At 52.9% G+C, this 24788-nt stretch overlaps 9 protein-coding genes across 9 annotated transcripts; 5 read left to right on the forward strand and 4 right to left on the reverse strand.

Annotated features, from left to right (window-relative positions):
* Positions 1 to 19: 19 nt before the first annotated feature.
* SEPMUDRAFT_146528 (Fungal_trans-domain-containing protein) lies at positions 20 to 2970 on the reverse strand. The gene is made up of 2 exons (XM_016903709.1): positions 2663 to 2970; positions 20 to 2589 (listed from the first exon to the last, which is right to left on the reverse strand). The coding sequence occupies exons 1-2, from the start codon at positions 2825 to 2827 to the stop codon at positions 184 to 186; spliced, it is 2571 nt and encodes an 856-aa protein (XP_016765656.1). The 5' UTR covers positions 2828 to 2970; the 3' UTR covers positions 20 to 183.
* A 1100-nt stretch (positions 2971 to 4070) lies between these two features.
* Positions 4071 to 6367, forward strand: SEPMUDRAFT_58051 (Fungal_trans-domain-containing protein; the record flags this gene model as incomplete). Its single annotated transcript, XM_016909459.1, has 3 exons — positions 4071 to 4311; positions 4516 to 4573; positions 4639 to 6367. Exons 2-3 carry the CDS (start codon positions 4539 to 4541, stop codon positions 6365 to 6367), a joined length of 1764 nt encoding a protein of 587 aa, XP_016765657.1. The 5' UTR covers positions 4071 to 4311; positions 4516 to 4538.
* Positions 5250 to 9900, reverse strand: SEPMUDRAFT_146529 (FAD/NAD(P)-binding domain-containing protein). The gene is made up of 6 exons (XM_016903710.1): positions 9700 to 9900; positions 8929 to 9623; positions 8456 to 8873; positions 8295 to 8369; positions 6418 to 8230; positions 5250 to 6363 (listed from the first exon to the last, which is right to left on the reverse strand). Exons 1-5 carry the CDS (start codon positions 9833 to 9835, stop codon positions 7860 to 7862), a joined length of 1695 nt encoding a protein of 564 aa, XP_016765658.1. The 5' UTR covers positions 9836 to 9900; the 3' UTR covers positions 5250 to 6363; positions 6418 to 7859.
* SEPMUDRAFT_113528 (uncharacterized protein) lies at positions 7201 to 7566 on the forward strand (the record flags this gene model as incomplete). Its single annotated transcript, XM_016901037.1, has 1 exon — positions 7201 to 7566. The coding sequence occupies one exon, from the start codon at positions 7201 to 7203 to the stop codon at positions 7564 to 7566; it is 366 nt and encodes a 121-aa protein (XP_016765659.1).
* A 2011-nt stretch (positions 9901 to 11911) lies between the features above and the next one.
* SEPMUDRAFT_146530 (glucose oxidase) lies at positions 11912 to 14178 on the forward strand. The gene is made up of 2 exons (XM_016903711.1): positions 11912 to 12574; positions 12638 to 14178. The coding sequence occupies exons 1-2, from the start codon at positions 12292 to 12294 to the stop codon at positions 14119 to 14121; spliced, it is 1767 nt and encodes a 588-aa protein (XP_016765660.1). The 5' UTR covers positions 11912 to 12291; the 3' UTR covers positions 14122 to 14178.
* Positions 14179 to 14541: 363 nt separating this feature from the next.
* On the forward strand, positions 14542 to 16668 carry SEPMUDRAFT_146531 (ALDH-like protein). Its single transcript, XM_016903712.1, has 3 exons — positions 14542 to 15172; positions 15237 to 16190; positions 16327 to 16668. The coding sequence occupies exons 1-3, from the start codon at positions 14559 to 14561 to the stop codon at positions 16592 to 16594; spliced, it is 1836 nt and encodes a 611-aa protein (XP_016765661.1). The 5' UTR covers positions 14542 to 14558; the 3' UTR covers positions 16595 to 16668.
* Positions 16669 to 17746: 1078 nt separating this feature from the next.
* SEPMUDRAFT_122890 (uncharacterized protein) lies at positions 17747 to 18451 on the reverse strand. Its single transcript, XM_016901806.1, has 2 exons — positions 18108 to 18451; positions 17747 to 18005 (listed from the first exon to the last, which is right to left on the reverse strand). Exons 1-2 carry the CDS (start codon positions 18364 to 18366, stop codon positions 17944 to 17946), a joined length of 321 nt encoding a protein of 106 aa, XP_016765662.1. The 5' UTR covers positions 18367 to 18451; the 3' UTR covers positions 17747 to 17943.
* Positions 18452 to 19309: 858 nt separating this feature from the next.
* Positions 19310 to 20199, reverse strand: SEPMUDRAFT_113532 (NAD(P)-binding protein; the record flags this gene model as incomplete). The annotated part of the gene is made up of 2 exons (XM_016901038.1): positions 19310 to 19905; positions 19998 to 20199. 2 exons carry the CDS (start codon positions 20197 to 20199, stop codon positions 19310 to 19312), a joined length of 798 nt encoding a protein of 265 aa, XP_016765663.1.
* Positions 20200 to 21767: 1568 nt separating this feature from the next.
* Positions 21768 to 24766, forward strand: SEPMUDRAFT_160784 (glycoside hydrolase family 3 protein; the record flags this gene model as incomplete). The annotated part of the gene is made up of 4 exons (XM_016907907.1): positions 21768 to 21896; positions 21985 to 22479; positions 22584 to 23298; positions 23356 to 24766. The coding sequence occupies 4 exons, from the start codon at positions 21768 to 21770 to the stop codon at positions 24624 to 24626; spliced, it is 2610 nt and encodes an 869-aa protein (XP_016765664.1). The 3' UTR covers positions 24627 to 24766.
* Between the last annotated feature and the right edge of the window lie 22 nt (positions 24767 to 24788).

Below are 24788 nucleotides of genomic sequence, written 5' to 3' on the forward strand. Positions count from 1 at the left end.
CTCCTCCTCCTCCTCCGCCACCTCCTTCTCCTCTCTGCTACATGTCCTCTTCCCCTCCAGCTCCAGCTCCAGCTCCATCAACACTCCATCACAATACAACACAAACATCCACGCCTCTTCTGCACTTCTTCTTCTCCTTCTCCTTCTCCTTCTTCTACTCTTCTCCGTTCAACAACAGATAAATCAAAATGGTGCATCCTGTGGCTTCTGCGGCGTCTTAGGCGTAATCGCAGCGAGCGTGGTATGAATCAAGTGCTGAATATCCTCCATGCCATTGGTCTCGAGCGAATGCATCAATTCCTGCTGCTGCATCTGCGTGAGACCTTCTCCAAAGACTCCCGTGTCCAGATCCCAGTACTGTGAGACGTATTGCTGTTGCTGTTGATCTGGTAATATCTCCCCGCCATGATTCACATCGTGGTCAAAGCCACCCGAGGGAAAGGGATATGTCGGATGCGTAGGATCAAATGCGTCATGGGCGTAGGGGCTGATGTTCGGATGGGCGGCCATTGCTGGCGCGTACATCATCGATTGCTGCTGAGGAGCCGTCCAACCCGGGACTGTGAGATTGGGCGTGAATTCGGGTAGACTGTGGAACGGAGTGTTGTGGTAGTAGTGCTGAGAGCCGTAATCGAGGGAGCTGATGGTAGTCACCGAGTCGGAGCTCTGTGCATGGTGTGTGTTGGTGTTGGAGAGCTGCCTCGATGGCCTCGGTGCGTCGCTGAAGCTCGATTCGCCGTGATATAATGGGACTGGTGGAGCTTCTTCGATGCTTGCTTGTGGTGCCTGCTGATGGATGAAGCCAAATGGTGCCTGTTGTTCCTCAGGAGGAGTCGCTACAGATGGGGCGCTCGCACTCGTTGCTCGAGACCGATTGTCTGCCAGCATCGATCCCGGTGAAGCCTGATCAGAAGGCGTACTGGCCGAGATGGGTATATCACCCGGCTTGTCATATATTCGCATAATGGCGAAGATGAGATTTTGATACAGCTGCACCGCGGAAGCGACCCCAGGCCAGCGCTCGGAGGCCTGTTCAATGGCTTCCATTGCTACGTTGAGATGACCTTCTACAGTCTCGCGGCTATACTTGCGTCGCACCTCTACATAGCTCAAGGTCCATAGCATCGTATTGATGGCCATGAAGAGCGATTGCGTGAAGATCCAGGTGAGATCGATGTTCTTTTTCGCAATCTGTTGCCGCTGCATGTACACGTTGTACTCACAAGCCTCGTAGCACTTCAGCGCGGCTGCCAGTGACGGTCGCGGCACTTGAGGCGATGGTCGATACAGGAACACCACCATCGTGTTGTATCGTCCAATGAACCAGATCTTGTCCAGGCCTGCCCCTTCGTCCTGCGAGGGCGCTGCATCTCTCCACGCTGCCAGCTTTGCGTCCATGCGTATGAACCACGGATCACTGTCGCTCTTCGGCTCCGCTCTCTTCTTCTGGTAGAGCTTTCTCCGGATTTCCAACTGTAACAGCCGCATCTTGAAGAAGTGTATCGCCACCCATTTCTTGAGCGTCGGTCGCTGTGCTGCGGGACTGACGCCTTCGGGAGTAATGTATTGGTCATCGCAAGTCTCGAACCAGCCCACATCAATGTGGTCTTGGCCCGTGGCGAGCATGCCAGGCCTGCCAATCGAATGCGCCAATCCCCAGTCCATGACCATGATGCACCAGAATAATCTGCGCCTGAGGTCAATCTCGAGAAAGTTAGATGTGCCGTCTCGCTGGCCCCGCGTGATGGTCTTTTCTTCATGCAGGCCCAGTGCCTGCACTAGGCGTACCGCTATGCCCACCACATAGTAGATCGCCGTCCGTGTGGGAGTCAACAGGGAGTACTCTGCCATGAGCGCAAAACACTGGAGCGTTTTCAAATTCATTGGCCGCACCGCTGCCTCCATGTACTGGAGTGCTGCCAAGTAGTAGCTGTCTGCCAGTCCAGCATATTGCGTGTCCATTTTCTGCAGACTGATGGCGATGACCATGCGACACACAAAATGCTGATATGGAGTGGCCCGATGCGGCTGCGTGTACGCTGTATCAAAGTCGTTGTCGAGGCTGGGTTCGTGCAGCGCGGGATACATTGGCTGCACCTTCAACTTATACAATTGCAGCAACAAATCTCCAAGTGATCGATTAGGCAGTTCTGATGCCGCCACATCGCTGATCAAGGGATATATCTTCGAGGTCGGTTTGGCCTGTTCCTGCGCGTAAAGTTCCTTGATCTGCCGTGCTCGTTGATCAGGCACAATCTCCGTGATGCTCTTGGCATCTGTAAACTGCTTTGCGAGCTGCATCACGAGGCGTGTGATGGCTATGCCGCTCGAGGGTCCGAGATACTTGGACTCCTTCTCGTCGTGCATCCTGACATTCGCCGCTCGCATCAGCGCCTCGGGATCCTCGTGGCCATCCTCGTTCTCCACCTTGTCGAGCTCCTCCTCCAGCTCCCGACACCTGTGCTGGAGCCAGACCACGTAGTTGCGATTTACATTGTGCCCTCTATTCGAGTCATAGTACTCACAAATGGAGTTCGTGCGTTCGCAGGGTGTGCATCGTGGGAGTCCCGGGTCGCATCGTGTTTTGCGCTTCATTCACACGTCAACGCCCATCTCATCCACGTTGACCAAGAGCTCTCGCCCTGGTTCACTTATGATTTACCTGTCTACAGCGCGTACAAGCAGTCAAGGTGTGAGCTACCTGGCCTGCAGAAGAACCTTCTTCGGCGCCGTCTTTCCTTGGTGCTGCTGCTGCTGCTGCTGCCGCCGCCTTTTTCCTCCCGCCACCACTCGTGTTCAGCGGCGGGATTGAATGTACTTCCGCCATCCTGTTTGTAGGAGGAGGGCCTCACGGACGTGTGCTCACGCGCGCAAACGTGCCATGGAGATGGGGTATGCGCCTCGCTTGCCTGAGCCACGTCTACAGTACTACGCTGGGTTGCCGATGGGAAGTGATGGGGAGGGATTCACGATGTATGGAGGGTAGTGCGAGTGGGTGTAATGCTCAGTGGTGGAAGGAGGATACAGGTAGGTACATCTGGTGTTGGCATGAGGACGGTAGAATGGTGGTGATCGAGGCTCAAGGGGCGGGCAGAACCTAGACAACGTGAAGACATTGCTTGGACGGGCGGGCAGGCATAGACTCTCGAGGCACGTACATGACTACATGTCGGTAGGTGATATAATAAAAATAATCGTGCCATCGCGTTTCGTCAGGTCCGATCTACGGTCGCACGGTCGTACTTATCTTGACCTTCCCTTGGCTTGAGCCTTGAGAAACAAGGACCCCACCATGCACATCAGCCGGAACCTGGAAAGGCCTCCTCTCGCAGTTATTGGCTCGTCTGCTAATTTCAAGTTTTCAACCTGCCACCGCTGTCGCTGCCGGCTAAGGTATGCCAATATGCTATGGGTAGTGAGGTAACTTAACTTGCTGCTGGACTCTTTGCAATGGCGCTGCCAAGAATGAGATATCCGTAGGGCAGAAGGAAGGCCAAAGGGAGGAGGCAGAAGGACCCGCGTCAATGCAAACGGTACTCGTGTTGTAAAGACTCAGGTACCGCCAAGGCGTGGGCGTTGGTAGAGTGAGGTTCCGCAACCTGTTGTGGAGGGAGAATCGTTCGTTCTATTGCCGAGTCTGCGTCTTTCACACGCCACGGCAAAGTCTAAGAAGGCTGAGAGAGAGCAGAAGGATAAGCCCAGCAGCCGTCCCTGGCAATGGTTGCATGTGCCATGTGTGAAAGCCTCTCCGATACCTTACCTTCTCTGACCGCCCGCTCGTCATGCTTCGATTGCATGCTGTCCCGTTGCTGGTCTCGTGTAATTCTACGAGTGGGCAAGGTAACAAGGTTCCTGAGCACCGACGTGTGTGGGTTGGTATATGAACGCCAGCCATACTGAGCCGTAGACGGACGGACATACGTGTCGCATTCCATAACGTCTGAGGTGGCTGGCTTGCCGCCCACTTGCCTTCTATACAGCAGTGTCCACTGAGGTACAGCCTCACAGGTACTGTGCCGTGCCTACCTCCTACCTGACCTACCTCCTACGCCATAGCCGGACGGGAGTGGAAGAAGTTAAGAACAGCTGGAGGATCAGCCCGAGGGCGCGGCTTCACGTTCGCACATCTTCCCTCCCACGTTGTCGGGCCAGCCCCAGCCAGGAGGTGGAACACGAAGAAAGCAGCAAACCTGTTGCCGGGATCGCGTGGTGTCGGACGGCGCTTTCTGACGTGAAAGTGCTGCTGCTGGCTAATGCCCGTTTGAGTGGTTTGACGTGGTGTGACCCGGGACGCAGCAGTGCTACAAAGAGGTATGTTCTCAGTCTGCTCGCCTATTCATGGCGCTGCCTGGACTGCAGTGGCATGATTTGGAGGGCAGAGCGGTATGGGCTGCATCGCTTCCAGCATCCTTGGAGCCCAAATGTCCTCTAGGGCGCATCCCCGTTGAGCGTCGGTTCGAGACATTGTTATTATTATCATGATGATTAGTGCAAAAGCTGACAAGATGGCGCCAGACGAGTTTGATGCCAAGGACCTGATGCCTTTCGAAACACCCATATTGAAGGTGTCGCGGTATGAGCCTCTCGGCCTCAAGAGAGCCCCACCGACCTCGCTAATGCGCCCGCGTACTTGTCTAGGCCAGTCGCAGCGTGCTCGCGATGCCGAAACGCGAAGATCAAGTGCGATGGCAAATTGCCAGCATGTTCCTCGTGCGAGAAGAATGGAAGAGCTGCCGAATGCACGAGTACTAACGACCAATTTGCGCGAGGCAAGGAACGCAGTTATGTGTCCACGCTGGAGACTCGCATCGAAAAGCTCAAGGAGAAATTGGAAGAAGCCCGCGCCCGAAAGCCTTCAGTGGTCGATATGCACGAGGATGAGTTCGCCGCACGGCGACAATCATACCAAGTACCAGAACCGCCGACACCGAACACTCCCAATCAGACCAAGGCCATGAGGCGCAAAGAAGCCGCTACTATCGACGACTTGGTATCGGATTTTGGCTATCTGTCTGTCAACGCCACTGCGCGAGACTTCTACGGCTTTACTAGTGCCATGTCCTATGCGAGGTTGATCTTGTGGGCTAGCAGCAAAGAGCCACTCCCCAAGTCTCTGGCTCAGGAGCTGCCAGCTCGGCATCAGGCTACCGTTCTCATTCAGCACTATCTCAACAACATCTTCGTCCTTCTGCCATTGTTTGACGAGGCAAGCTTTTGGGGCTCCGTGGACAATGTGTATTCCCGCAACCAGCATCAAGCCACGCCGCACGACCACTTCATGGTTCGAGCCGTGCTGGCTATCTCCAGTGCTTCCATGTCACAACAGCGTGGCGATCAACGCTACATAGAGTCTATAGGTCACATCTGCGCTACCCTGACTCACTCTGAAGACGTACTTCGTCCAGGAGAAATCGCGAGCATACAGGCTCTGGTTCTTCTCACGGAATTCGCGATGCTCGATCCTCACCACTTCGATTCTTGGCAACTCATCGGTGCGGCTTCCCGAGCCATGGTTGATCTCGGCCTGCATCAGGATCCTCCCAAGGGAACGGCCATGCCCAGGGCTAAGCTAGAATTGAGACGTCGAGTCTACCATTGCATCTATGCTCTGGATCGCTCTACATCGCTCGTACAGACGCGTGCATTCTCCTTCTCGGATGATAGTGCTAGAGTCAAGATATCATTCTCGAAGCCTTCGAATACGGCGTCAAATTCGCCTCGTCCCAATACTTCGCAAGGCCTATGGCTCCAAACGTATGAATACGTCGCAGACCTAATCAAGCTTCGCCAGATACAGTCGCAGTGGTACAGCGATTTGTTCCAATCAGGCCGATCCCGCTGGGAGGAACCATATCACTACATCTGGGACACCTGCGACTCCATGCGCAAATGGTTCGACGGTTTGCCATCTTCAATGTCGGCTGATATGCGGGCTTTCTTTGAGCTGGACTTGCTATACTCTTATGTTTATGTTCTGTCGCCTTCGCCAAGAGTTCCCGTGGTGCACCCTTTCGCGCAGAAGCTCGTCTTCGAGTACTGCACTCGGTATGCCGATCTAATGCTCCGGTTGCTCAGCGATCCGGCATATACTGCACCTCTGACGTTCTACGACGCTATGCGAGCCTATATGACTGGACGACAGTTTCTTGATGCACTGCAACATAACACGGACGGTCTCCTGGCGGGTCATATACCAGCACATCCAGAAGTAAAGCCCTCGGCTGCCGCGCCGCCACCGATGCCCGTCGTGGCACTGCCACCGGGCGACACAGCACTCAGATTCAATATTGTTCGAAGTATTTCCTGCATCAAGCAGATAACAGAATGCCTGTCACGATTCGGAATCCGCTGGGGCTATATGAGGTAAGCGTGCTGTGGCATATATATATGGTCGAGCATACTACTGACATGCTCAAGCTGGAACCAACGCTATCAAGCAGAAACTTCTGCCATGCTTGAAGAGCTCAACTCGAGGCTACGCGAAATAGATGGACCGGCACGGAGGCAGAGCACGTGGCAGCATCCTGGATCGTCATCCTCGTTTTCAAGCAGCACGCGTGGTAGCCTGTCCTATGGATCATCGCCGCTGGCCCCCGGAGAGGTTGCGTATCAAACCACCCCTGCTACCATGCAACATACGTCCAGTGCGGCGAACGCTCATCCGGTGCATCACGTTAGTCCGCCTCTTCAGCAATATCTCCAGCAACCTCCCGTGTATCAGATCACTCGGCCATTGATCTCTGGACAAGGAGTTCCTTCCGCCCAACAGCAGCAGCAACAGCAACAGCAAACTTATTTCCAGCCAGCCTACGACTTCAGTTCAGTGCCAATGCCAGCGCAACCTCAACAGTCTGCGGCCTACCAAGCTCATCTTCAACCAGCTTCGCAGTTTGCGCATTGGGCCTTTGGACCCGGGGGAAATCCAGACACTCTAGACGAAGAAAATGCGGTACCGCCCACGTCTACCAATGCGTGGAATATTGACACACATGATTGACATATGCTGATGTTCTTCAGTCAGCATCTACGGACAAAGTCATATCCGGAGCTGCAGCACTGGGAGATATCAGCAACACGCGCCTTCCTCGTACGAAGCTGTCCCCCATGGCCACTCCGTCCGGCTAGCAACCAGGGACATGCGCTCGCGGTAGCTCACGTGTGGGACGTCGTGCAACATTCAGCATACCGCAATCAACGAAGATGCCAGAACGGGACGACAGAGCTGCGTCCACTGCACGTGTCAGCAGCAGCATGCCGCATACGACGATGCTGGACACGGCTACCAGTATGGCGGCGTTGCCCGCACATCTGCCTCATGCGACATCATCATCATCACATGGGCTTCCCATGGCGCCCAGGCAGAAAGGCAAAGAGAGGCAGTCGTGCGAGATGTTCTCGTCGGGAGAGCCATCGTCGCCCGGTTCATTGTACGACGCTTTTGTGGCCGAGGTTCCCAGCAACGAGAGCGAGGTTACGCCTGCAACGGAGCGCAACAGTGGCTCTATCATGCACAAGGAGGAGATGGATAAGATGATGGGCACATTTGCCGTGTCGGATGATCTCTGAGGCCACAGTCATTTTTGCATATGCCGCTCATTCATGATGACAGGATTGGCATGCTACATACTTAGCTGATATGTGTGTAGAGACGTGTTGGATGGAACAGAATCGTTACCTAGGTACCTCCTTATGCAAGAGTAAGGTAGGTAGGTACATGTAAGGTATCTAATCTAGATGGTTCAGGAAAAGACTACAGCACTCATAATACGCACACAGACCAAAGACGGAAGGTGGGAACATGTAGGTAAGCTGGAAGGAAACCTGGAAGAGAGAGATCCGACGGATGTACAGCTGGACGCTCACGCGCTAGCTTTACTGCCCTCCACAACAGCAGGAACGTCGGTCTGAAGCTGCGAGGCAGCCGCGACTGGTTGCTGCTGCTGCAGGAACGGCCGGAAACCAGGATATCCTTCTCTGACGCACTTTTCCAGTTCTTTGAGATATCCTGACATGCCACCAAAAAAGAACCTCAACGTCTTCTTCTTACCAGGTATATTCGTTCCGAATATCCAACTCCCGTCTGCCTCCCAGAAGAGAGTTCCTACGGCGAGCTTGGCGCAGAGCTGTGACCATGCTTGCTCGCCTTCAGGCAAGACTTCGACCAGGCGAGTTCCGGCCTGTTCGGCACGTTCGATCGTGTCCGCGACAAAGTCGACTTGCGCTTCGATGCCTGTAGCGATATGATCAGTATAGGGACGGATGGGCGAACAGCTCTCATGCATGGTCCTTCTTACCAGGAGGCTGATTGGTGAAAGGTCCCTTGGCTCCGTTGACCATGAACAGATTGGGATGGTTCGGAACGAAAATTCCTACGAGTTCGTTCGTCAGTGGACAAGCTGGCGTCATGGCTCGTTGTATGCCTCATGGTCGAGGCTGGGCCTGTGAGACTTCTTACCTAGAGCACTGGTGGGCCCTTCCTTCCACTCGTCCTGTAGAGTGACGCCGTCCCGTCCACGAATTGCCAGTCTCGTGTAATTGCCTTCCACGGAATCGAAGCCCGTCGCCAAGATCAGCATATCCAGTTCGTGGAGCTTTCCGTCTGCAGTCCTCACGCCCTTGGCTTCGATCTCTTGGATGGGCGTCTCTCCCAGGTGCACGATGTCGACATGGTCTCTATTGAACTGCTCAAAGTACTTCTGGCCAGTCTTCGCGTTGCCGTCGCATATCGGCCTCTTGGCGAACATTTCGTACGGCTTCAGTTTCCTGGCTTTCTCGGGGTCTTTCACTATTTGATCAATTTTCCGCCTCATGAAATCGCAGGCGCCTTCATTGGCCTCTCGGTTTGTCGCGATGTCGTTGAATCCGCCAAACATCTGTCGGACACATCAGCAGGTACGCAATCACATACATGGCCGGGTCGTCACTGACAAAATGGAAGCCATTGCCTTTGTCCCACAGCTCTTGGAAAATCTTCTCACGCTCCTCAGGCGAGACGGAGTGATAGGGTCTGGTACTCTCTACGAAGCCGAATCCCGTGTGAGAATTGCGGACCAGATGCCAAATGGCGTCGTAATTATCATTAATCGTTTTGCGCTCCTCGGGTGTCACTTTGACGTCTCCCGATGGAACACTATACTGCGGATGTCGCTGGAAAGATACTAAAGACTTGACCTGACTTGCGATTTCCGTGATCAGCTGGACGCCAGTCGATCCGGATCCTATGACACCGACACGCTTGCCTGCGAAGGAACAGTCCTTGGGCCAGCGGGCAGTGTGATGAAGCTCGCCGGCGAACGAGTGCAGACCGGGGATGTCTGGAAAGTTCTGCTTGGAGAGAATGCCCAGGCAGGTCACGAAATACTTGGCGGTGATCTCACCACTGCTCGTGCTGAGGGACCACGATTGGGAAGCATCATCCCAGCTGGCAGCAGTCAGTTCGGTGTGAAAGCGCATATGTTGCTTCAGATTGTATCGATCGGCGACGTGGTTGAGATAGGCGAGCACTTCGGGCTGCTTCACGTAGCGTTCCGGCCATGGATACTCGGACAGATCTTGTTTGTCCCACGAGTAGCGGTAGACCACACTCTCAGTATCCGACATGGCACCTGGGTAGAGATTCCAGTCTGGCTCAACAGTCAGCATGCATGCAGACATCGATAAGGTGCACTGGAGAGCCAGTGTCGGGCAGAGATGTATTACACCAGGTGCCGCCCACTCCTCCGGCCTGATCAATGACCAGACATGACAGTCCCAGCTTGCGCAGGCGATAGAGTTGGTAGATTCCTCCAAAGCCCGCGCCCACGATGACGGCGTCAAACTTCTCTGGTGCCGCCATGATTGCTACAGGTACGGGAGGATGTGGTGTGGGCGACAATGAGAGGGAGGTTATTGATACAGTGAGTGTTCTTGATGGGGGGGTTTTGGTGGTGGCACACGCATGTCACATGGACGAGGTGGTGGTGGCTTCAAGTACTGTGACATGTCTCGTCCTGTCGGGGTGACAGCCTCGGGCGTAGGCGGGGAGGATAGTGGCACGGAGAGGGGACAGCAGTTGATGGCAGTGGGCGGCAGTGGAGGTTCAGTGGAGGAAGTGCAGGGGAGGAAGGGCATTTAGTGAGGGGCTCCAGCGTGGAGGTGACGGGGTGGAGGATCAGGAGTGCAGGAGTGGAGGGAGCAGTGGAGGTGGGAAGGGGGAAGAAGGGGGACGGATTGGAGGGTTGGAGGTGCGGGAGGGCGGGTAGTGTGGTACACGCTGACCATGCTGACACTGGGCGCTCACATCCATCCAGCTCCCGATACAAGATGGCAAGTGCAAATGCAAGTGCCGCCGTCGCCGTTGCCGTTTGGAGCGGGGGTGGGATGGGTCTTGGGTGGCACCTGCCTGCATTGATTGATTGTTGATGATGGCTGAGGTCGCACACGTCGTCCCTTCTTCTGCCGGTTGCCGGAATCCGGAGAGTGGGATCTCTCCCTCTCTCCTCCGCCGAGTCGCTCTCATTCAGGTTGACATTAACCATAACGGACCATTGCGTGGCCACCACGTGGATATAGCTTTGACGCGTGGCCGCTCTGTGGATATCCATCTTGATGCGCATGGCCATCACGTGAGATCGCGTTCCCTCACGCCCCCCCTGTGAACACCTCAGTCTACAGACCACAAAGCCAGAAATATCTTGCTTGGCAGCCCATTCGTGGGAGTCTGGCCCTCTGTTTCGAAATGTTGGTACAGGTAGTGATGATCGTGTCGATGATACCTAGTCGGTACAGTACCTAAGGTAGTTAGAGTACTGTCTGCGTCTTTCTCCCGTCTCCAATATCAGGTACCTGTGCCTGTCAATACCTACAGGTAGGTAGGTAGGAGGTACCTTGAATACCTTACTTAGTAAGCCCATATTAATTGCAAAAACATTGATTTATTACCAGGTACACCAGATGGTCGTGTACGAGCGCTCTGCGATAGATGTTTCGTCGACGAACAATGCAGCTACAGCGACAAAAGTCCCAATTTTCCGGCAATGTTCGTAGGATCTGTAGGTCAGGTAGGTAGGTAGGTAGTTTTACGTTGGGGCAGGGTAACAGGGAACCGGTTGACTCTTGACAAAAGGCACTACTCGTGTTGTAAAAGACTACCGCCAAGGCGATAGAAGTCTGTAACTCTGTATACAGCGGGGCTACCCGGACAGCTAATTTGTCGTGCACGGAGCGCAAACAATCAGGTACCTCCAACCTCCGACAGGAGTCTCATGTAGGGAGTACTAGGAGGTAGGTACCTTAAGGCTTAAGGTTAGGAGGTAGCCTGTCTGTCTGTATGCACTTTCCAAAGCTAATAAAATCATCTACATAGTGCGCGAGCAATTCCGAGACCGTTCTCTGCTACAGACAGTATCGACACTCGACCGGCCGCTGGAGGTATGATAGTGGTATCAGGTATGGGAATGAAATGACATCCCCGGACTTTCTGTCAAGATCTGAGTAGTATACCGTATACGGCTATCGGACCGTCGGTAGATGAAGCAATAGCGATCGACACGGCTGATTCCGACAGAATGGACGACCGAAAATACGGGACCTTCATGTCATTATTGATATCATCATCTTCATCATCATCATCATCTTCGTCACCTTCATCATCTTCATCTCCATCACCATCATCATCATCATCGTTATCAGCCTCGACATGGTCCAGATGCTGCGCTCGCCATTACCGTAAGTGGCAATCCCGAAAGATGGCTGTGAGTCGTACGCGTGTCACATGCCAGACAATCGGCAGCTTGCGGATATCATGACAGACCGCAGTTCGTATACCACTGTGCCTCCTCCGATCATTCTAATCATAAAACATGACTTCTTGTCCCGCACCACTCCCGTCGAAATGAGAAGTGGTGATTGCCCCTTCGGACGATGCCTTGGAGATTAGTCTCCAGGGGGCCAGGTTCGTCCTCTACGGTATACCATGCCTACGACCAGGAACACGGTCAAGGATGCGTTCGTGGAGGCCTCATCCAGCACCACGGAGCACGGAACACACGTATGATTTGTCGCCAACCATAATAATAATCAAAATCATAGTACTCACGTACTAAGTACTAAGTTGTGGTAGCGCACTGCAGCGATGTGGTCTGCTGTTGACCTGGTAAAGGCTGGTATATGGATGGGGCGGAGTAGATATACACACCTGTTGCACTCCTCCTCTTCCTCCCTCCTCTCCCTTCTGGTTGTCTGCTTTTGGTCGACTTTGCGGTCGGCATCTTCGTACACTCTCGTTAATATCGCTGTCCGCTTTCGGCAAAGATGCCTTCCACTCGCTCACTAACCTTCGTCTTCGTTGCCATTTCAGCCGTCTTTGCGCAGCAACAAACGGAATACGATTACATTGTTTGTGGAGGTGGCACCGCTGGACTGGCAATAGCCAACAGATTGTCCGCAGCGCAAAATACCGTTCTCGTTGTGGAGGCAGGAATCAACGGCACTACTCAGACCTGGCCATACCGGAGCACGCCTCAGGAAGATGTCAATGGCAGAATATTAGATTTGCCAGCCGGCAAGGCGGTCGGCGGCACCACCCAGATCAATGGTAAGTCGATGGCGAGCCATGTCTTGGTCTAGGGAATCATCACTGACCATCAGTCGACTGCAGGAATGGTGTACTCCCGTCCCGACTCCGAGTCCATCGATGATTGGGGAGACGTGAACAACGCGGATTGGTCCTGGGACACCCTCCTCCCCTTCTACAAGTCTTCTGAGGCCCTGCGCTTTCCTGCCAAGGACCTTGCGAGGGCAGGCTATACGCCCGACCCCGAATACCACGGCACCAACGGTCCGCTCAACATCTCGTACCCCGCAGAAGGAACTCCAGCATATTTCGATATTCTCAAGAAATCTGCCGCTGTCTATAACATTGGTGCCAAAAAAGACTTCAATGGTGGCAAAGCCGAGGGACTGTCCACGTATCCAGCGGCCTTCACCATCGCCAACCGACGTGAGCAGACTCGTGAATCTGCGCGTGAGGCCTACTATCTTCCGATTGTCGGCCGCGCGGAGCTCGAGCTGATCGATGAGAGCGAGTGTCTGCGGGTCATCTTTGATGATCCGGCCGACCTGCACGCCCCCTACAATGCCACAGGCGTCGAAATCACGAACGCCAACGCCACCACGACGATAAAGGCCAGGAAAGAGGTGATTTTGTCTGCGGGAGTCTATCGCTCGCCTGGTATTCTGGAGTACTCTGGCATTGGAAACAAAGACATCCTCGCCAAGTACAACATCGAGAGCAAGATTGATCTGCCCGGAGTGGGCGAGAATCTGCAAGATCAGATGCAAGGGAACATTTTTTACCTCCGCGTGAACAACACCAACATCACCTTCCCGGATCCGAGCCAAGGAATCACGACCAATTACCTGATTCACGCCACGTACGAGCAGATTTTTGGCGCCGACGCAGCCGACTACCAGAATCGTACCAGTCGCTCGCTGAACGAGTCCGCCAGCCTGATCTCGCAGAGAATCAATGGCGCTCTCTCTCCCGAACAGATCATGAACTCTCTGCAGGTGCAATACGACATTGTCTTTGACACGCAAGTTCCCGCCGTCGAGATCTTCTCCGGCCAGTCGCTCAACACCACGCACCTTAATCTCGAATTCTGGCCTCTGATTCCATTCAGTCGAGGGAATGTGCATATTTCCGGGGGGAACGCGGACCGTGCGTCCGACGAGCCCACGATCAACGTGAATTGGGGACTGCTGGATTCCGACTGGGAAATGTTCATTGCCTCGGCGCGTTTCGTGAGGAACTTGTTTAAGACTCCCGCGCTCGCCGCCGAAGTCACGACGGAGACGCAACCCACCTTCGACACGGTCCCCATGGATGCGAGTGACGCTGAATGGAAGACCTACTGGCAAGACAACTTCCGTGCTGGCTGGCATGGCGTTGGCACTTCGGCCATGTTGCCTCGGGAATGGGGTGGTGTGGTAGACGGTGATTTGAAGGTGTACGACACGACGAATGTGAGGGTGGTCGACGCTTCGGTCATTCCTTTCCTGATGGGAGGACACCCGACGTCGACGGTGTACGCTTTGGCGGAACGAGCGGCGTCTCTCATTATTGATGGTAAGAAGGGATAGACGGTAATGTTTCTGTCTTAGCAGCCTCGAACAAGGGCAATATTGTAGTTTCTGTAATGTTCATCCTATTGTGTCAGTGCTCTCGTCCATGTGGCATATATCTCCCATTTCTAACTAGTACTGGAGTGTGTGAGGCCCTGTCCGTTGTGTGTGTACGAGACAAGGGAGAGGCAATATCGGTCGTTGCTCGGCCGAGAATGACCGAGCGTCCGTCCACCAGGGATCAATCACCAAAACATGTATCTCACCTCGTCTGACTGTTGACATTCCTGTTGAACACCGAATTCACGTGCGAAACTGTTCATAATGCGAGTCACACACAAGTACCATTCGCGCGTGTGATTTCCGTTGTCTCTCACATATCCCCTCCTCTGCACATACGCACACACACACGCACGACCCGAGAAATCACGGTATCACGTTACTTCAAGCTTCAGATGGACCGCGGAATCATGGAACTTCTTCCCCTGGACGCAAGAATATATGGAACTCTCACTGCTCTTTTCATTGCCGGCTTCGCCTTTATTTTGCTACGAAAAGATCCAGAGCAAGCAGTCGACTTTTCCGTACCGGTGCCCGAGCCCTGTTTGCCCGGTTGGCGCGGAAAGGGGCTCGAGGATCCATCTATCAAGGTGCCGGGCTCGACTGCAATACAATGCTACGCACCGGCTACAGGGCAATATCTGGGTCTCATCAATCCTTCTTCTCCCGATCGAATCGACCGCATTGTGTCTCGAGCAGCCCAGGCACAAACGTCGTGGAGTCAGACCACTTTTGCTCAGCGGCGGCAAGTCTTGAAGACTCTCCTGAAGTTCTTACTGGATAATCAGGAGCCTATCATTCGCGCTGCATGTCTGGATAGTGGCAAAACTCGCGTCGACGCGTTGTTTGGCGAAGTGCTCGTCACTGCGGAAAAGCTCAAATGGACGATTGATCATGGAGAGAAGACGCTCCGGCCAGACCGCCGACCGACGAATTTTCTCATGTTTTACAAGAAGAACGAAATTCGCTACGAGCCTTTGGGTGTGGTTGCGGCTTGCGTCAGCTGGAAGTCAGTATCATCCTACATGTTCATCATCATCATACACCCCTCTCGTGACTGATAGAGTCGACAGTTACCCTTTCCATAACCTGCTTGGCCCGATCATTAGCGCGCTGTTTGCAGGCAACGCGATCGTCGTCAAGGGCAGCGAGCAGACTGCGTGGTCGTCCCGATACTTTATCGACATTGTTCGAGGTGCGCTTGCAGCCTGTGGTCATGATCCCGACGTCGCACACGCCATCTCCTGCTGGCCACAGACTGCCGACTACTTCACCTCGCATCGTGGAATCGCTCACCTCACCTTCATTGGCAGTAGACCTATCGCACACCAAGTCGCGAAGAGCGCATCCAAGACCTTGATTCCGCTGTGCATCGAACTGGGCGGCAAAGACCCCGCAATCATTCTCGATCATCCGGATGGACAGACCATGTCGAGCGGAGAGATTGCCAGAATCGCAAGCATCCTCATGCGTGGAGTCTTTCAGTCCGGAGGACAGAATTGCGTGGGCATCGAACGTATCATCGCCATGCCGGGGGCGTATGCGACACTCGTCACTCTGCTCGAGCCACGTATCCGCGCATTGCGAGTGGGGAGCGACCTCGACACCAATCGCAGCAGCGAAGCAGATCAAAACGAAGCCATCGACGTCGGCGCAACCATTTCGCCCGCATCCTTTGATCGCCTCGAGCAACTCATCACGGAAGCCCGAGCGCAGGGTGCACGACTCCTGGTAGGCGGCCACCGACACCACTGCGAACAATTCCCCCACGGCCATTATTTCTCTCCCACCCTACTCGTGGACGTCACGCCCTCGATGCGCATCGCGCAAGAAGAGCTGTTTGGTCCCGTGTGTGTTTTGATGCGAGCCACAGACGTGACGGATGCGGTCGAGATTGCCAATAGTACCGAATATGGTCTCGGCGCCAGTGTCTTTGGACCGACGTCCTCGTCTGCAGCACGGGGCAATCTCGCATATGCGGCGAATGCGATTCGAGCGGGTATGGTGGCCGTGAATGATTTTGCAGCGTACGTATTTCTCTTTTTCTTTCTCATTCTCTTTCACCCTTCTTGATAGTGATGATGACTCCCCAAATCCACTTCTCCACCGATGTAAAAAGAGAAAAAAAGATACTAACTCTACAAAAAAATTACATCTATATAGCTACTACGTCGTCCAACTCCCCTTTGGCGGCACACGAGGATCCGGCTACGGCAAATTCGCAGGCATCGAAGGCCTCCGCAGTGTCTGCAATGCCAAATCCGTCTGTGTGGACAAATGGCCCTCACTCGTCACGACAGCGATTCCGGCCAATTTGGATTATCCGATGCGGAAAAATGCTTGGCATGTGTCTCGTGGGGTGGTCGAGGTGGGATATGGAGAGAGTTGGGGGAGGAGATGGATGGGGGTGAGGAAGTTGGTGGGGTTTTAAAAAGGGGATAGATGGTGGATGGTGGATGGGGAGGAGGAGGAGGAGGAGGAGGAGGAGGAGGAGGAGGAGGAGGAGGATGGGTTTGTTGTTTTTAATATTCGGGATAAAAAGAAAATAAGATTATAGATTGTTGGAAGTCTAGGTAGGTGGGTGTAGTAGTAGGTACATACAGGTACAGGATTGTTTTTCATTACATGGACCCCAAGTCCAAGTCCCTTTCTTCCTCTTTATCACATGCCAAAACCAACCCAAACTAACAAGAAACAAAAAGAAAGAACGAGGGTGTGAGGGTGAAGGATGAAGGTCAGCTTACATACATACATACATACATACATACATACATACATACATTAGGTAGGTATATGTAAGCTACCTAAGCTAGCTTTCTAGCTTCGACCAGTAGTATGATAAGGTACATAAGGTACAGATAGTCATTTACCTTGCCTAGGTATGTTGCATTGTATCCCCTAGTTATGATCATGTATTTATTCTTCGTTAGTAGTGTATTGCTCCCCCTCCCCCTAATATAAACTGCTTTGCTTTATCGATCGATTGAAAGAGATCAGAGGAGGACAGGATAACACAGGACAGGACAGGACAGGCTTGCGTAGCTGGTAGCTGACATGAATGATTAGTATGCATATGCCAAGGATAAGGTGAGGTATGTAAGTATACGCCGTGCAGCTACATACATACCTGAGCTGACATAGCTTTGCCAGTCGTGGTTACATGTAGCTAGGCAAGCTACCAACTACTTGCAGTAAGTAACTAGGCACTTCAAAACTACCCTACCTTGCCTTACCTACCGCGATTGTAAGTGTGACGTTGATATATGTATATCCACTCGCGCGGTAGCTAGCTAGTATTTCGACAATAAGTATGTCTGTCTGTCTTTTGTATATATCTACCCTCTGCTTGATATATCCAGCCTCCAGGGATTGCAGATGATTTTTCGTCAATGTCGATTATCGATCAGCTGTTCCAATACAGGTAGATATCAAGGGAGCTGCACCCAATCGGTGTAGGTATGGTATGGTAGGAGGTAAGGTAAGGTAGCTGTTGGTTTGGCCTTGGCTTCCCCGCTTGTCTACCTATATTCACTTTACCTACCTAGGTATTATACATGCATCCGAGCCAGCGCATACATACATGTACACGTGCAAGGGGAGCTTCTTCGGTAGTAGTAGAAGTAGTAGAAGAAGGGAGGAGACATATATCTAGTCTCATCTTGCTCTTGAAATTTCTCTCTCTTCTATCAAGACACCGACTATCAACAACCACAATCACAACCAACTTCAACCCAACTCAGACCCAACTTCAACCAACAACCAAGAACTTCATCATCTTCATCATGGGTGGCTGTGACTGCACCTCAAGCTGTGGATGCGCTTCGAGCGAAAGCTGCACCTGCGTAAGTTCTTTTTTTTTTTTCCCTATACCATCAACAGTACCTCTCTAGCTACTCGAGATTCATAATGATGATGATGATGCTAATTACTTTGCCCCTATGCAGAAGAAGTAGACGGCTCGAGATATCTTACTACACAAACTACCAGCAGCTGGTCTGGGGAGATGGAGATGGATGCTGTGATGGAGAGAGGAGAGGAGAGGAAGTGGAGAGGAGGATGAGGAGGAGGTGGTGGTGGTGGTAATGGAGGAGAGGAAGGAGACTGACTACAGTCCGATGCTGGAAAACGCTCGTTTGGAAGTGAAGTGGTTTGCAACGCAAATGAGTTTTGATATTCAACTCTTACATTACTTTTCTGGGACATGTTTCTGTTCTTGTTGTTGATGATGATGATATTCTCCCCGTTGTGCTCATATCCTCATATGTTGGTGTCATGTGCGAAGATTGTCAGATGATGAGGAAAACTGCCTCATTCCCCCACGGATCCACGGGCCGGGACGGGCCGTTGCTGACTCTCCACGACCCCGCGATGATGATAATGACGATGATGTCAGATGGGACATGCCTTGGAATACTCTCGTATTAGCTACATGTACCTACCTCGTGTAATCATTTGATCAGGAGACACACACATCATACACACACATACAGTCAGCATCTACCGACCTACATTACCTACACTCTCAACCAACAAAACAAGAAAAAGAAGAGAAGAACTCAAAGGAACCACGCAACAACAACAAGTACGGGATATTCAAGGGCGAGACTGCACTACCTACCTGTACCTACCTGTACCTACCACAGACCACAGCCCAATCAATCAACCCAAGATGCCTGTGATACCAGGAGACAACGACCAAGGCAAGCAAGCAAAGAAACTTCCTCTCTTCTCAGAGAATATATAACTAACATATTAATGGTGAATGGAAATAGAGATCAAAGAAAAGCTCGCTCAAGGCAAGGTCGAAGCGGAAGCACTGAAGAAGAAGGAAAAGAAGAGTGAGGAGGGTGGTGTAGCTACACTCGAGGATCATCTTGCCAATCCGGGTCCGGTATGACTTACCTACCTTACCTTACCTTGTCTATGGTGTTTTGTTTTTTTTGTTTCTGGGAGCGAGGAATGTACATGTACGTGCTGACATGATGGATACAGGTCATTGCGGAGAACTTGGGTGAACCGGCTTCCAAGGAGGAATTGAAGAAGCGCATGGAAGAGCTGAATCAGAAGAAGTGATTTTGTTTTTTTATTTTTTGTGTGTATGGTGGAGTGATGCGCTAGACTGTAACAATTGAAGCTGTGATTGGAATCACGGAGGAATCTCCTTGCCTGCCCAATCCCAACATTTCCCTCGATCCTCCACCTTCCGACTGTTAATCACCTCGAGTAACTTCTCCGCCGCAAACTCGGGACTGAATAACTTCTCCTCCTTGACCGTCTCCCAAAACTCTCGACTCAATCCCGTCTTGACCGTTCCCGGATGTAAACTGATACTCATCGCATTCTCGCCCGCACTGGGTCGTAAATAATTGTCAAACGACTTGGTCACCTGATTCACTGCTGCTTTGGACGCCCGATAACTATACCATCCACCCAACTTGTTATCCGTAATCGACCCGACTCGCGCAGACATGTTGGCCCAGACGGCCGCGTGCGGGGGTAAGCCGGCGACGCTCGAGAGCTTTGTGGATTTTTTCGGCAGGAATGGGGAAAAGTGTTTGAGAAGGAGCATCGGTCCGAGGGTGTTGGTACGAAACGTCAGAAGCGCATCGTCGTGGTTGATTTGCGAAGGGGATTTCTCGGGAAAGAGGATTCCTGGGATGGCGAGGGAGAGGTGGAGGTAGTTTTCGCTGGGAGGGAGGATTTGGGAGAGTTGTTTGGCGGCTTGTGCGACGATGTTTTCATCTAAGATAGATGTCACTGTTAGAGACTTGGTCGCATAGTGCATTTATCAGGTAGGTAGGTATATATATTGCTTCCAGAAAGAGCTCACTCACCAAGAACATCCAATTTCAGCACGTGTAATCGGTCTTCTTGCACGTCTTTCAACCCCGACAACACCTTCTCTTTCGTTTCGTCAATGTCCTTTCGCGCGGTGGCGATGATGGGAACATCGTGTGGTGTCGTCTGCAGCAATCTCCGCACAAGCTCAAATCCGATGCCTCGTGAGGATGGGCTGACGAGGGCAAAGGGCTTCATTATTGTCGTCGTCGTCGTCGTGGTGTTGTGGGTAGTGTTGCACAAGATACAACCAGATGGATGGTGAGGGAGGTCATGGTGGTGGTACAGGGTGTGCGACACGAACAATGCTGTGAGGCGCACGCATCGTCATTGTCTTCGATATGTCAAAGACTTGGAGATCGGATCGAGATGCAATGGAAGAATGGTGGGTCGGGGCGGGGCGGGGCGGGCGGGGCCGCCGGAAGCAAGATCTTCCACTTCTTCTTCTTCTTCTTCTTCTTCCATCATGAGCCAAGCCTCGCTTGCTCCAGTATCACGTGATATCTGCCCAGGCTCAGGGGATGCTTGTCTTTCCCCGCAGGATCTTGTTTGATCTTGAAGACATGAACTTTGCCCTGACCAGGGAATACCTCCTAATACAAGGTGAACACTTTACACCAGTGACTAGACTGTGATGACTCCCTTTTTCCCTTTTCTCCCGCTTTCATTCACCCGCTGCTCCCACTCCCGTACCTCCACTGCATCCGGCACTTCTGGACATGAATCGGCCAAACTGGTATCCGGATATTGTAGGAGGTAGGAGGTAGCTCGATTCACCAACCAGTCAATAAGCGAGCTAGAGTGGCTTGAACCCAATTGACCAGCCTTGCATCATTGTGCTACACGCATACGAGGCCATCGGTGACACTGGAGGCTTGGCTTGGTAGGAGGTACCGCATCGCATACAGCAGGATGAAGCTGTGGGCCTGGGTGTGGCAACACGACATAGACTGGATTGCGGAGAGACTGGAGAGAGTAGTTCCTACGGAGGTATGTACGGGGAAAACAAGGGCGAGGAGGAGGGAGCGACTTCATTTGGTTACAAAAGTCTGAAAGTCAATGCTACCTCCTACATACTTGATCCCAGCAAAGTGATTTCCGATGCTCTGTTTGTGGAGCAAACGGCATCGTAATCGATGAATAATCACCGTCAGACGGCTCTAGCCTCTGATGAATTGTGATGATTTCCCCGTCGTCGTGCACAATTCGCTTTATTGGACGCCGAGCAAGTGGATGACACGCGGGGACGAGTGTCTCGGTGGCGGCAAGCGAGTGCGAGACTGTGAGTACCTCCCTATGCGAGCCACTTCGACTTCTTCCAAACCGTTCTAGGAGGTAGCTTCAGCCCTTTTTCGGCAAAGCATGTCATTAACGTTTGTTCCTGTGCGGGGATATGAGGTCTCTGCACAGTAATAACTCGCTTTCACAACTGAATATGCCTGAATATGCATGCCTTGCCATGCCATACCACCCTGCCGAACCACGTGTCCTGGTTGCAGGTACAGCGTGGTATCTGGCGGTGATGAGGTAGCAGTTGCGGTAGCGCCAGTAGCTGTTCCAGACGCCTTTCTCTTTTTTCCCTTTTACGACCATAAGGTATCATCTTCCGGCGACTTCCCCTTCTATCCCGTCTGCTCCATGCCCATGGTCGAACCCTCTTCTTTCTGGACATTGAATACTTCTTCGCCTCTTCTCACAGGATCGGGCATTGTTGTGGGCATTGGCTTCTTCTTCTTCTTCTTCTTCTTCATCATCTTCTCCTCGACATGATGCTGCCTCAGGTCGTACTGCTGGCAGCAGCAGTACCGGCTGTATTTGCACAGTTGCAGCCGTTTGCCAATAATACTCAAGAGAATCTCGATTTCGCTCAGAGCCCGCCCAAGTACCCATCGCCAGTCAGTTTACCGAGGAGGAATTTCCAGCAAATGACGCGTGCGGAACGCGTCCATAGCGGGCGACTTTACTAATATATGTTGATCGCAGTGGGGTGAGGGTCTATCGGACTGGAAGGACGCATACGAGAAGGCAGCCGCATTCGTCTCGCAGTTGTCATTGCTCGAGAAGGTCAACCTCACGACTGGAGTCGGATGGGAAGGAGAAAAGTGCGTCGGCAACACTGGATCGATCCCTAGACTCGGCTTCAAATCGCTCTGTCTTCAGGACTCTCCCCTCGGCGTGCGATTCGCAGACTTTGTCAGCGCTTTTCCTTCCGGTCAAACCATCGCAGCCACATGGAGCCGCGACCTGTACTACCGGCGTGGCTATGCCATGGCAAGCGAGCACAAAGGCAAGGGAGTTGATGTGCAGCTGGGCCCAGCCATCGGTCCTCTGGGCAGAAACGCAGCGGGAGGTCGTATCTGGGAAGGCTTCTCGCCAGATCCGTCCTTGTCCGGAATCGCCGTCTATGAGACGGTCAAAGGTATCCAAGATGCCGGCGTGATTGCGTGCACGAAGCACTATATTGCCAACGAGCAGGAGGTGAGTCCGGCAACAACAACAACAACAACAACAACAACAACAACAACAACAACATTTTGAAGACATATTCTTCCTGGTGCTGACGTTCGACCTATTGCGTATAGCACTTTCGCCAAGGAGGTACACCCGCGAATCTGACTGCGTCCCTCAGCTCCAACATCGACGACGTGACGATGCATGAGTTGTACCTGTGGCCCTTTGCGGAGGCTGTCCGTGCCGGAACGGGATCGATCATGTGCTCGTACAATCAAGTCAACAACTCCTATGCCTGCCAGAACAGCTACCTCAACAATTATCTCCTCAAAGGAGAACTCGGCTTCCAGGGCTTCATCGTCTCGGACTGGGGCGCTCAGCATGCGGGTGTGAGCAGTGCCCTGGCCGGCTTAGATATGACCATGCCGGGCGATGTGGCATTCGACAGTGCAACCAGTTATTGGGGTCCCAACTTGACCATCGCGATCCTCAATGGCACTGTCCCACAATGGAGACTGGACGATGCCGCGATTCGAATCGTCGCTGCGTGGTATTACGTGGATCGCCCGGGAAACCAGGTGGAGGATGCTCCCAACTTCTCGTCGTGGACTGCAGACACCTATGGCTTCAAGCATGCGTATGCGCAGCAAGATTACACGCACGTCAATGATCATGTTGATGTTCGAGGGGAGCACGCCGCAGACATTCGCGAGTTCGCAGCGAAAGCCACAGTACTGCTGAAGAACAAGGGCGCCTTGCCACTCACGGGCAAGGAAAAGCTGACTGCTGTCTTTGGCTCCGATGCAGGCGAGAATCAATATGGACCCAATGGCTGTGCCGATCGAGGTTGGTTTCTTTGCTCGGGACGATGTCTATAGTAAGATGAACTAACATGCGCGCTAGGCTGTGACAACGGAACCCTTGCGATGGCATGGGGCTCAGGCACTGCCGAATTCCCCTACCTGGTAACGCCTCTGGAGGCCATCAAGGCGGAAGTGCGTAGCTGCGGAGGCTCTATTGAAAGTGTCATCGATGATTACGCTTACAAGCAAATCGACGCCTTGTCTCGAAGAGTGTCGGACGTCAGCGGCGTCTGCCTGGTATTCGCGAATGCAGACGCTGGAGAAGGCTATATCACCGTCGACGGCAATGAAGGTGACAGGAACAACCTCACTCTGTGGCACAACGGTGACGACCTCATCCGGAATGTCACGAGCTACTGCAACAATACTGTTGTCGTGCTTCACACCGTGGGAGAGGTCACTGTGACTCCCTGGTACGACCACGAAAATGTCACTGCCATCATATGGGCGGGTCTTCCTGGGCAAGAAAGTGGCAACGCCATTACTGATGTCCTCTACGGAAAGGTGAATCCCGGCGGTAAGACTCCTTTTAGCTGGGCGAGACAACCGGAAGATTACGGCACCGAGGTCCTCTTCGACCTCAACAATGGTGTCAATGGACCCCAGGATTCATTTGAAGAGGGCATCTTCATCGACTACCGGGCTCTCGACAAGTACAACCGGACGCCCATTTTCGAATTCGGCTACGGACTCTCCTACACCACCTTCACTTTCTCCAATCTGAACATCCAAAAGCATCAAGTCGCGGCGTACAGTCCGACGACGGGCAATTCTCCCGCAGCGCCCACCTATGGCTCCATGTCGACCAATCCAGACGACTACGTTCGCCCCGCCAATCTTTCGGGCGTTTACGCCTACATCTACCCCTACATCAACTCGACCGACCTCGCCTCCTCCAGCGGCGATCCCGACTTTGGCGTCAACTACACCTGGCCTGCAGGCTCATACGACTCCGCCCCCCAGCCCTACCTCCCCGCAGGTGGCGCTCCTGGCGGCAACCCCCAACTCTGGGACGTACTCTTCACCGTGACCGCCACCGTCACCAACACCGGCTCCGTCGCCGGAGACGAGGTCGCGCAGCTGTACGTGTCTCTCGGCGGTCCCAACGATGCCAAAGTGCAATTGCGAAATTTTGACCGTCTGTCAATTTCGCCGGGACAGTCGGCCACGTTCACCGCGGATATCACGAGAAAGGATTTGAGTAATTGGGATTCTGGGGCGCAGAATTGGGTCATTTCGAATTATACCAAGATGGTATATGTTGGTAATTCCAGTCGGAAATTGCCACTGAGTGGTGTATTGAGCTTGTAGGATTGTTTTTAGGGTAATAAGTAGTAGTACTACTACTGGTTGCTGGTTCCGGAATAGTGACACAGCTCGTTGGGGACTGACTTTCCTCTAGTCGTGAGGAGACTGACGGACTGTTATCAGTATATCTTAACTGCAATTGTAAATACTTTTGAAAAAGCGTAT

The sequence above is a fragment of the Sphaerulina musiva genome, assembly GCF_000320565.1.
Source record: "Sphaerulina musiva SO2202 unplaced genomic scaffold SEPMUscaffold_1, whole genome shotgun sequence".
Taxonomy (NCBI): domain Eukaryota; kingdom Fungi; phylum Ascomycota; class Dothideomycetes; order Mycosphaerellales; family Mycosphaerellaceae; genus Sphaerulina; species Sphaerulina musiva.

Bases quoted from the DNA above. Each gene is read 5' to 3' on its own strand.
- SEPMUDRAFT_146528 (XM_016903709.1), bottom strand. From the start codon at position 2,827: ATGGCGGAAGTACATTCAATCCCGCCGCTGAACACGAGTGGTGGCGGG. The intron at 2,590-2,662 runs GTAAATCATAAG...GTGTGAATGAAG, and splicing joins CTTGTACGCGCTGTAGACAG to CGCAAAACACGATGCGACCC.
- SEPMUDRAFT_146529 (XM_016903710.1), bottom strand. From the start codon at position 9,835: ATGGCGGCACCAGAGAAGTTTGACGCCGTCATCGTGGGCGCGGGCTTT. The intron at 8,874-8,928 runs GTCAGTGACGAC...TGTGTCCGACAG, and splicing joins AAGGCAATGGCTTCCATTTT to ATGTTTGGCGGATTCAACGA. The intron at 8,231-8,294 runs GTAAGAAGGACC...ATATCGCTACAG, and splicing joins TTTCACCAATCAGCCTCCTG to GCATCGAAGCGCAAGTCGAC.
- SEPMUDRAFT_146530 (XM_016903711.1), top strand. From the start codon at position 12,292: ATGCCTTCCACTCGCTCACTAACCTTCGTCTTCGTTGCCATTTCAGCC. The intron at 12,575-12,637 runs GTAAGTCGATGG...AGTCGACTGCAG, and splicing joins CGGCACCACCCAGATCAATG to GAATGGTGTACTCCCGTCCC.
- SEPMUDRAFT_146531 (XM_016903712.1), top strand. From the start codon at position 14,559: ATGGACCGCGGAATCATGGAACTTCTTCCCCTGGACGCAAGAATATAT. The intron at 15,173-15,236 runs GTCAGTATCATC...TAGAGTCGACAG, and splicing joins GCGGCTTGCGTCAGCTGGAA to TTACCCTTTCCATAACCTGC. The intron at 16,191-16,326 runs GTACGTATTTCT...ACATCTATATAG, and splicing joins GCCGTGAATGATTTTGCAGC to CTACTACGTCGTCCAACTCC.
- SEPMUDRAFT_122890 (XM_016901806.1), bottom strand. From the start codon at position 18,366: ATGTCCCAGAAAAGTAATGTAAGAGTTGAATATCAAAACTCATTTGCG. The intron at 18,006-18,107 runs CTGCATAGGGGC...AAAAGAACTTAC, and splicing joins TCTCGAGCCGTCTACTTCTT to GCAGGTGCAGCTTTCGCTCG.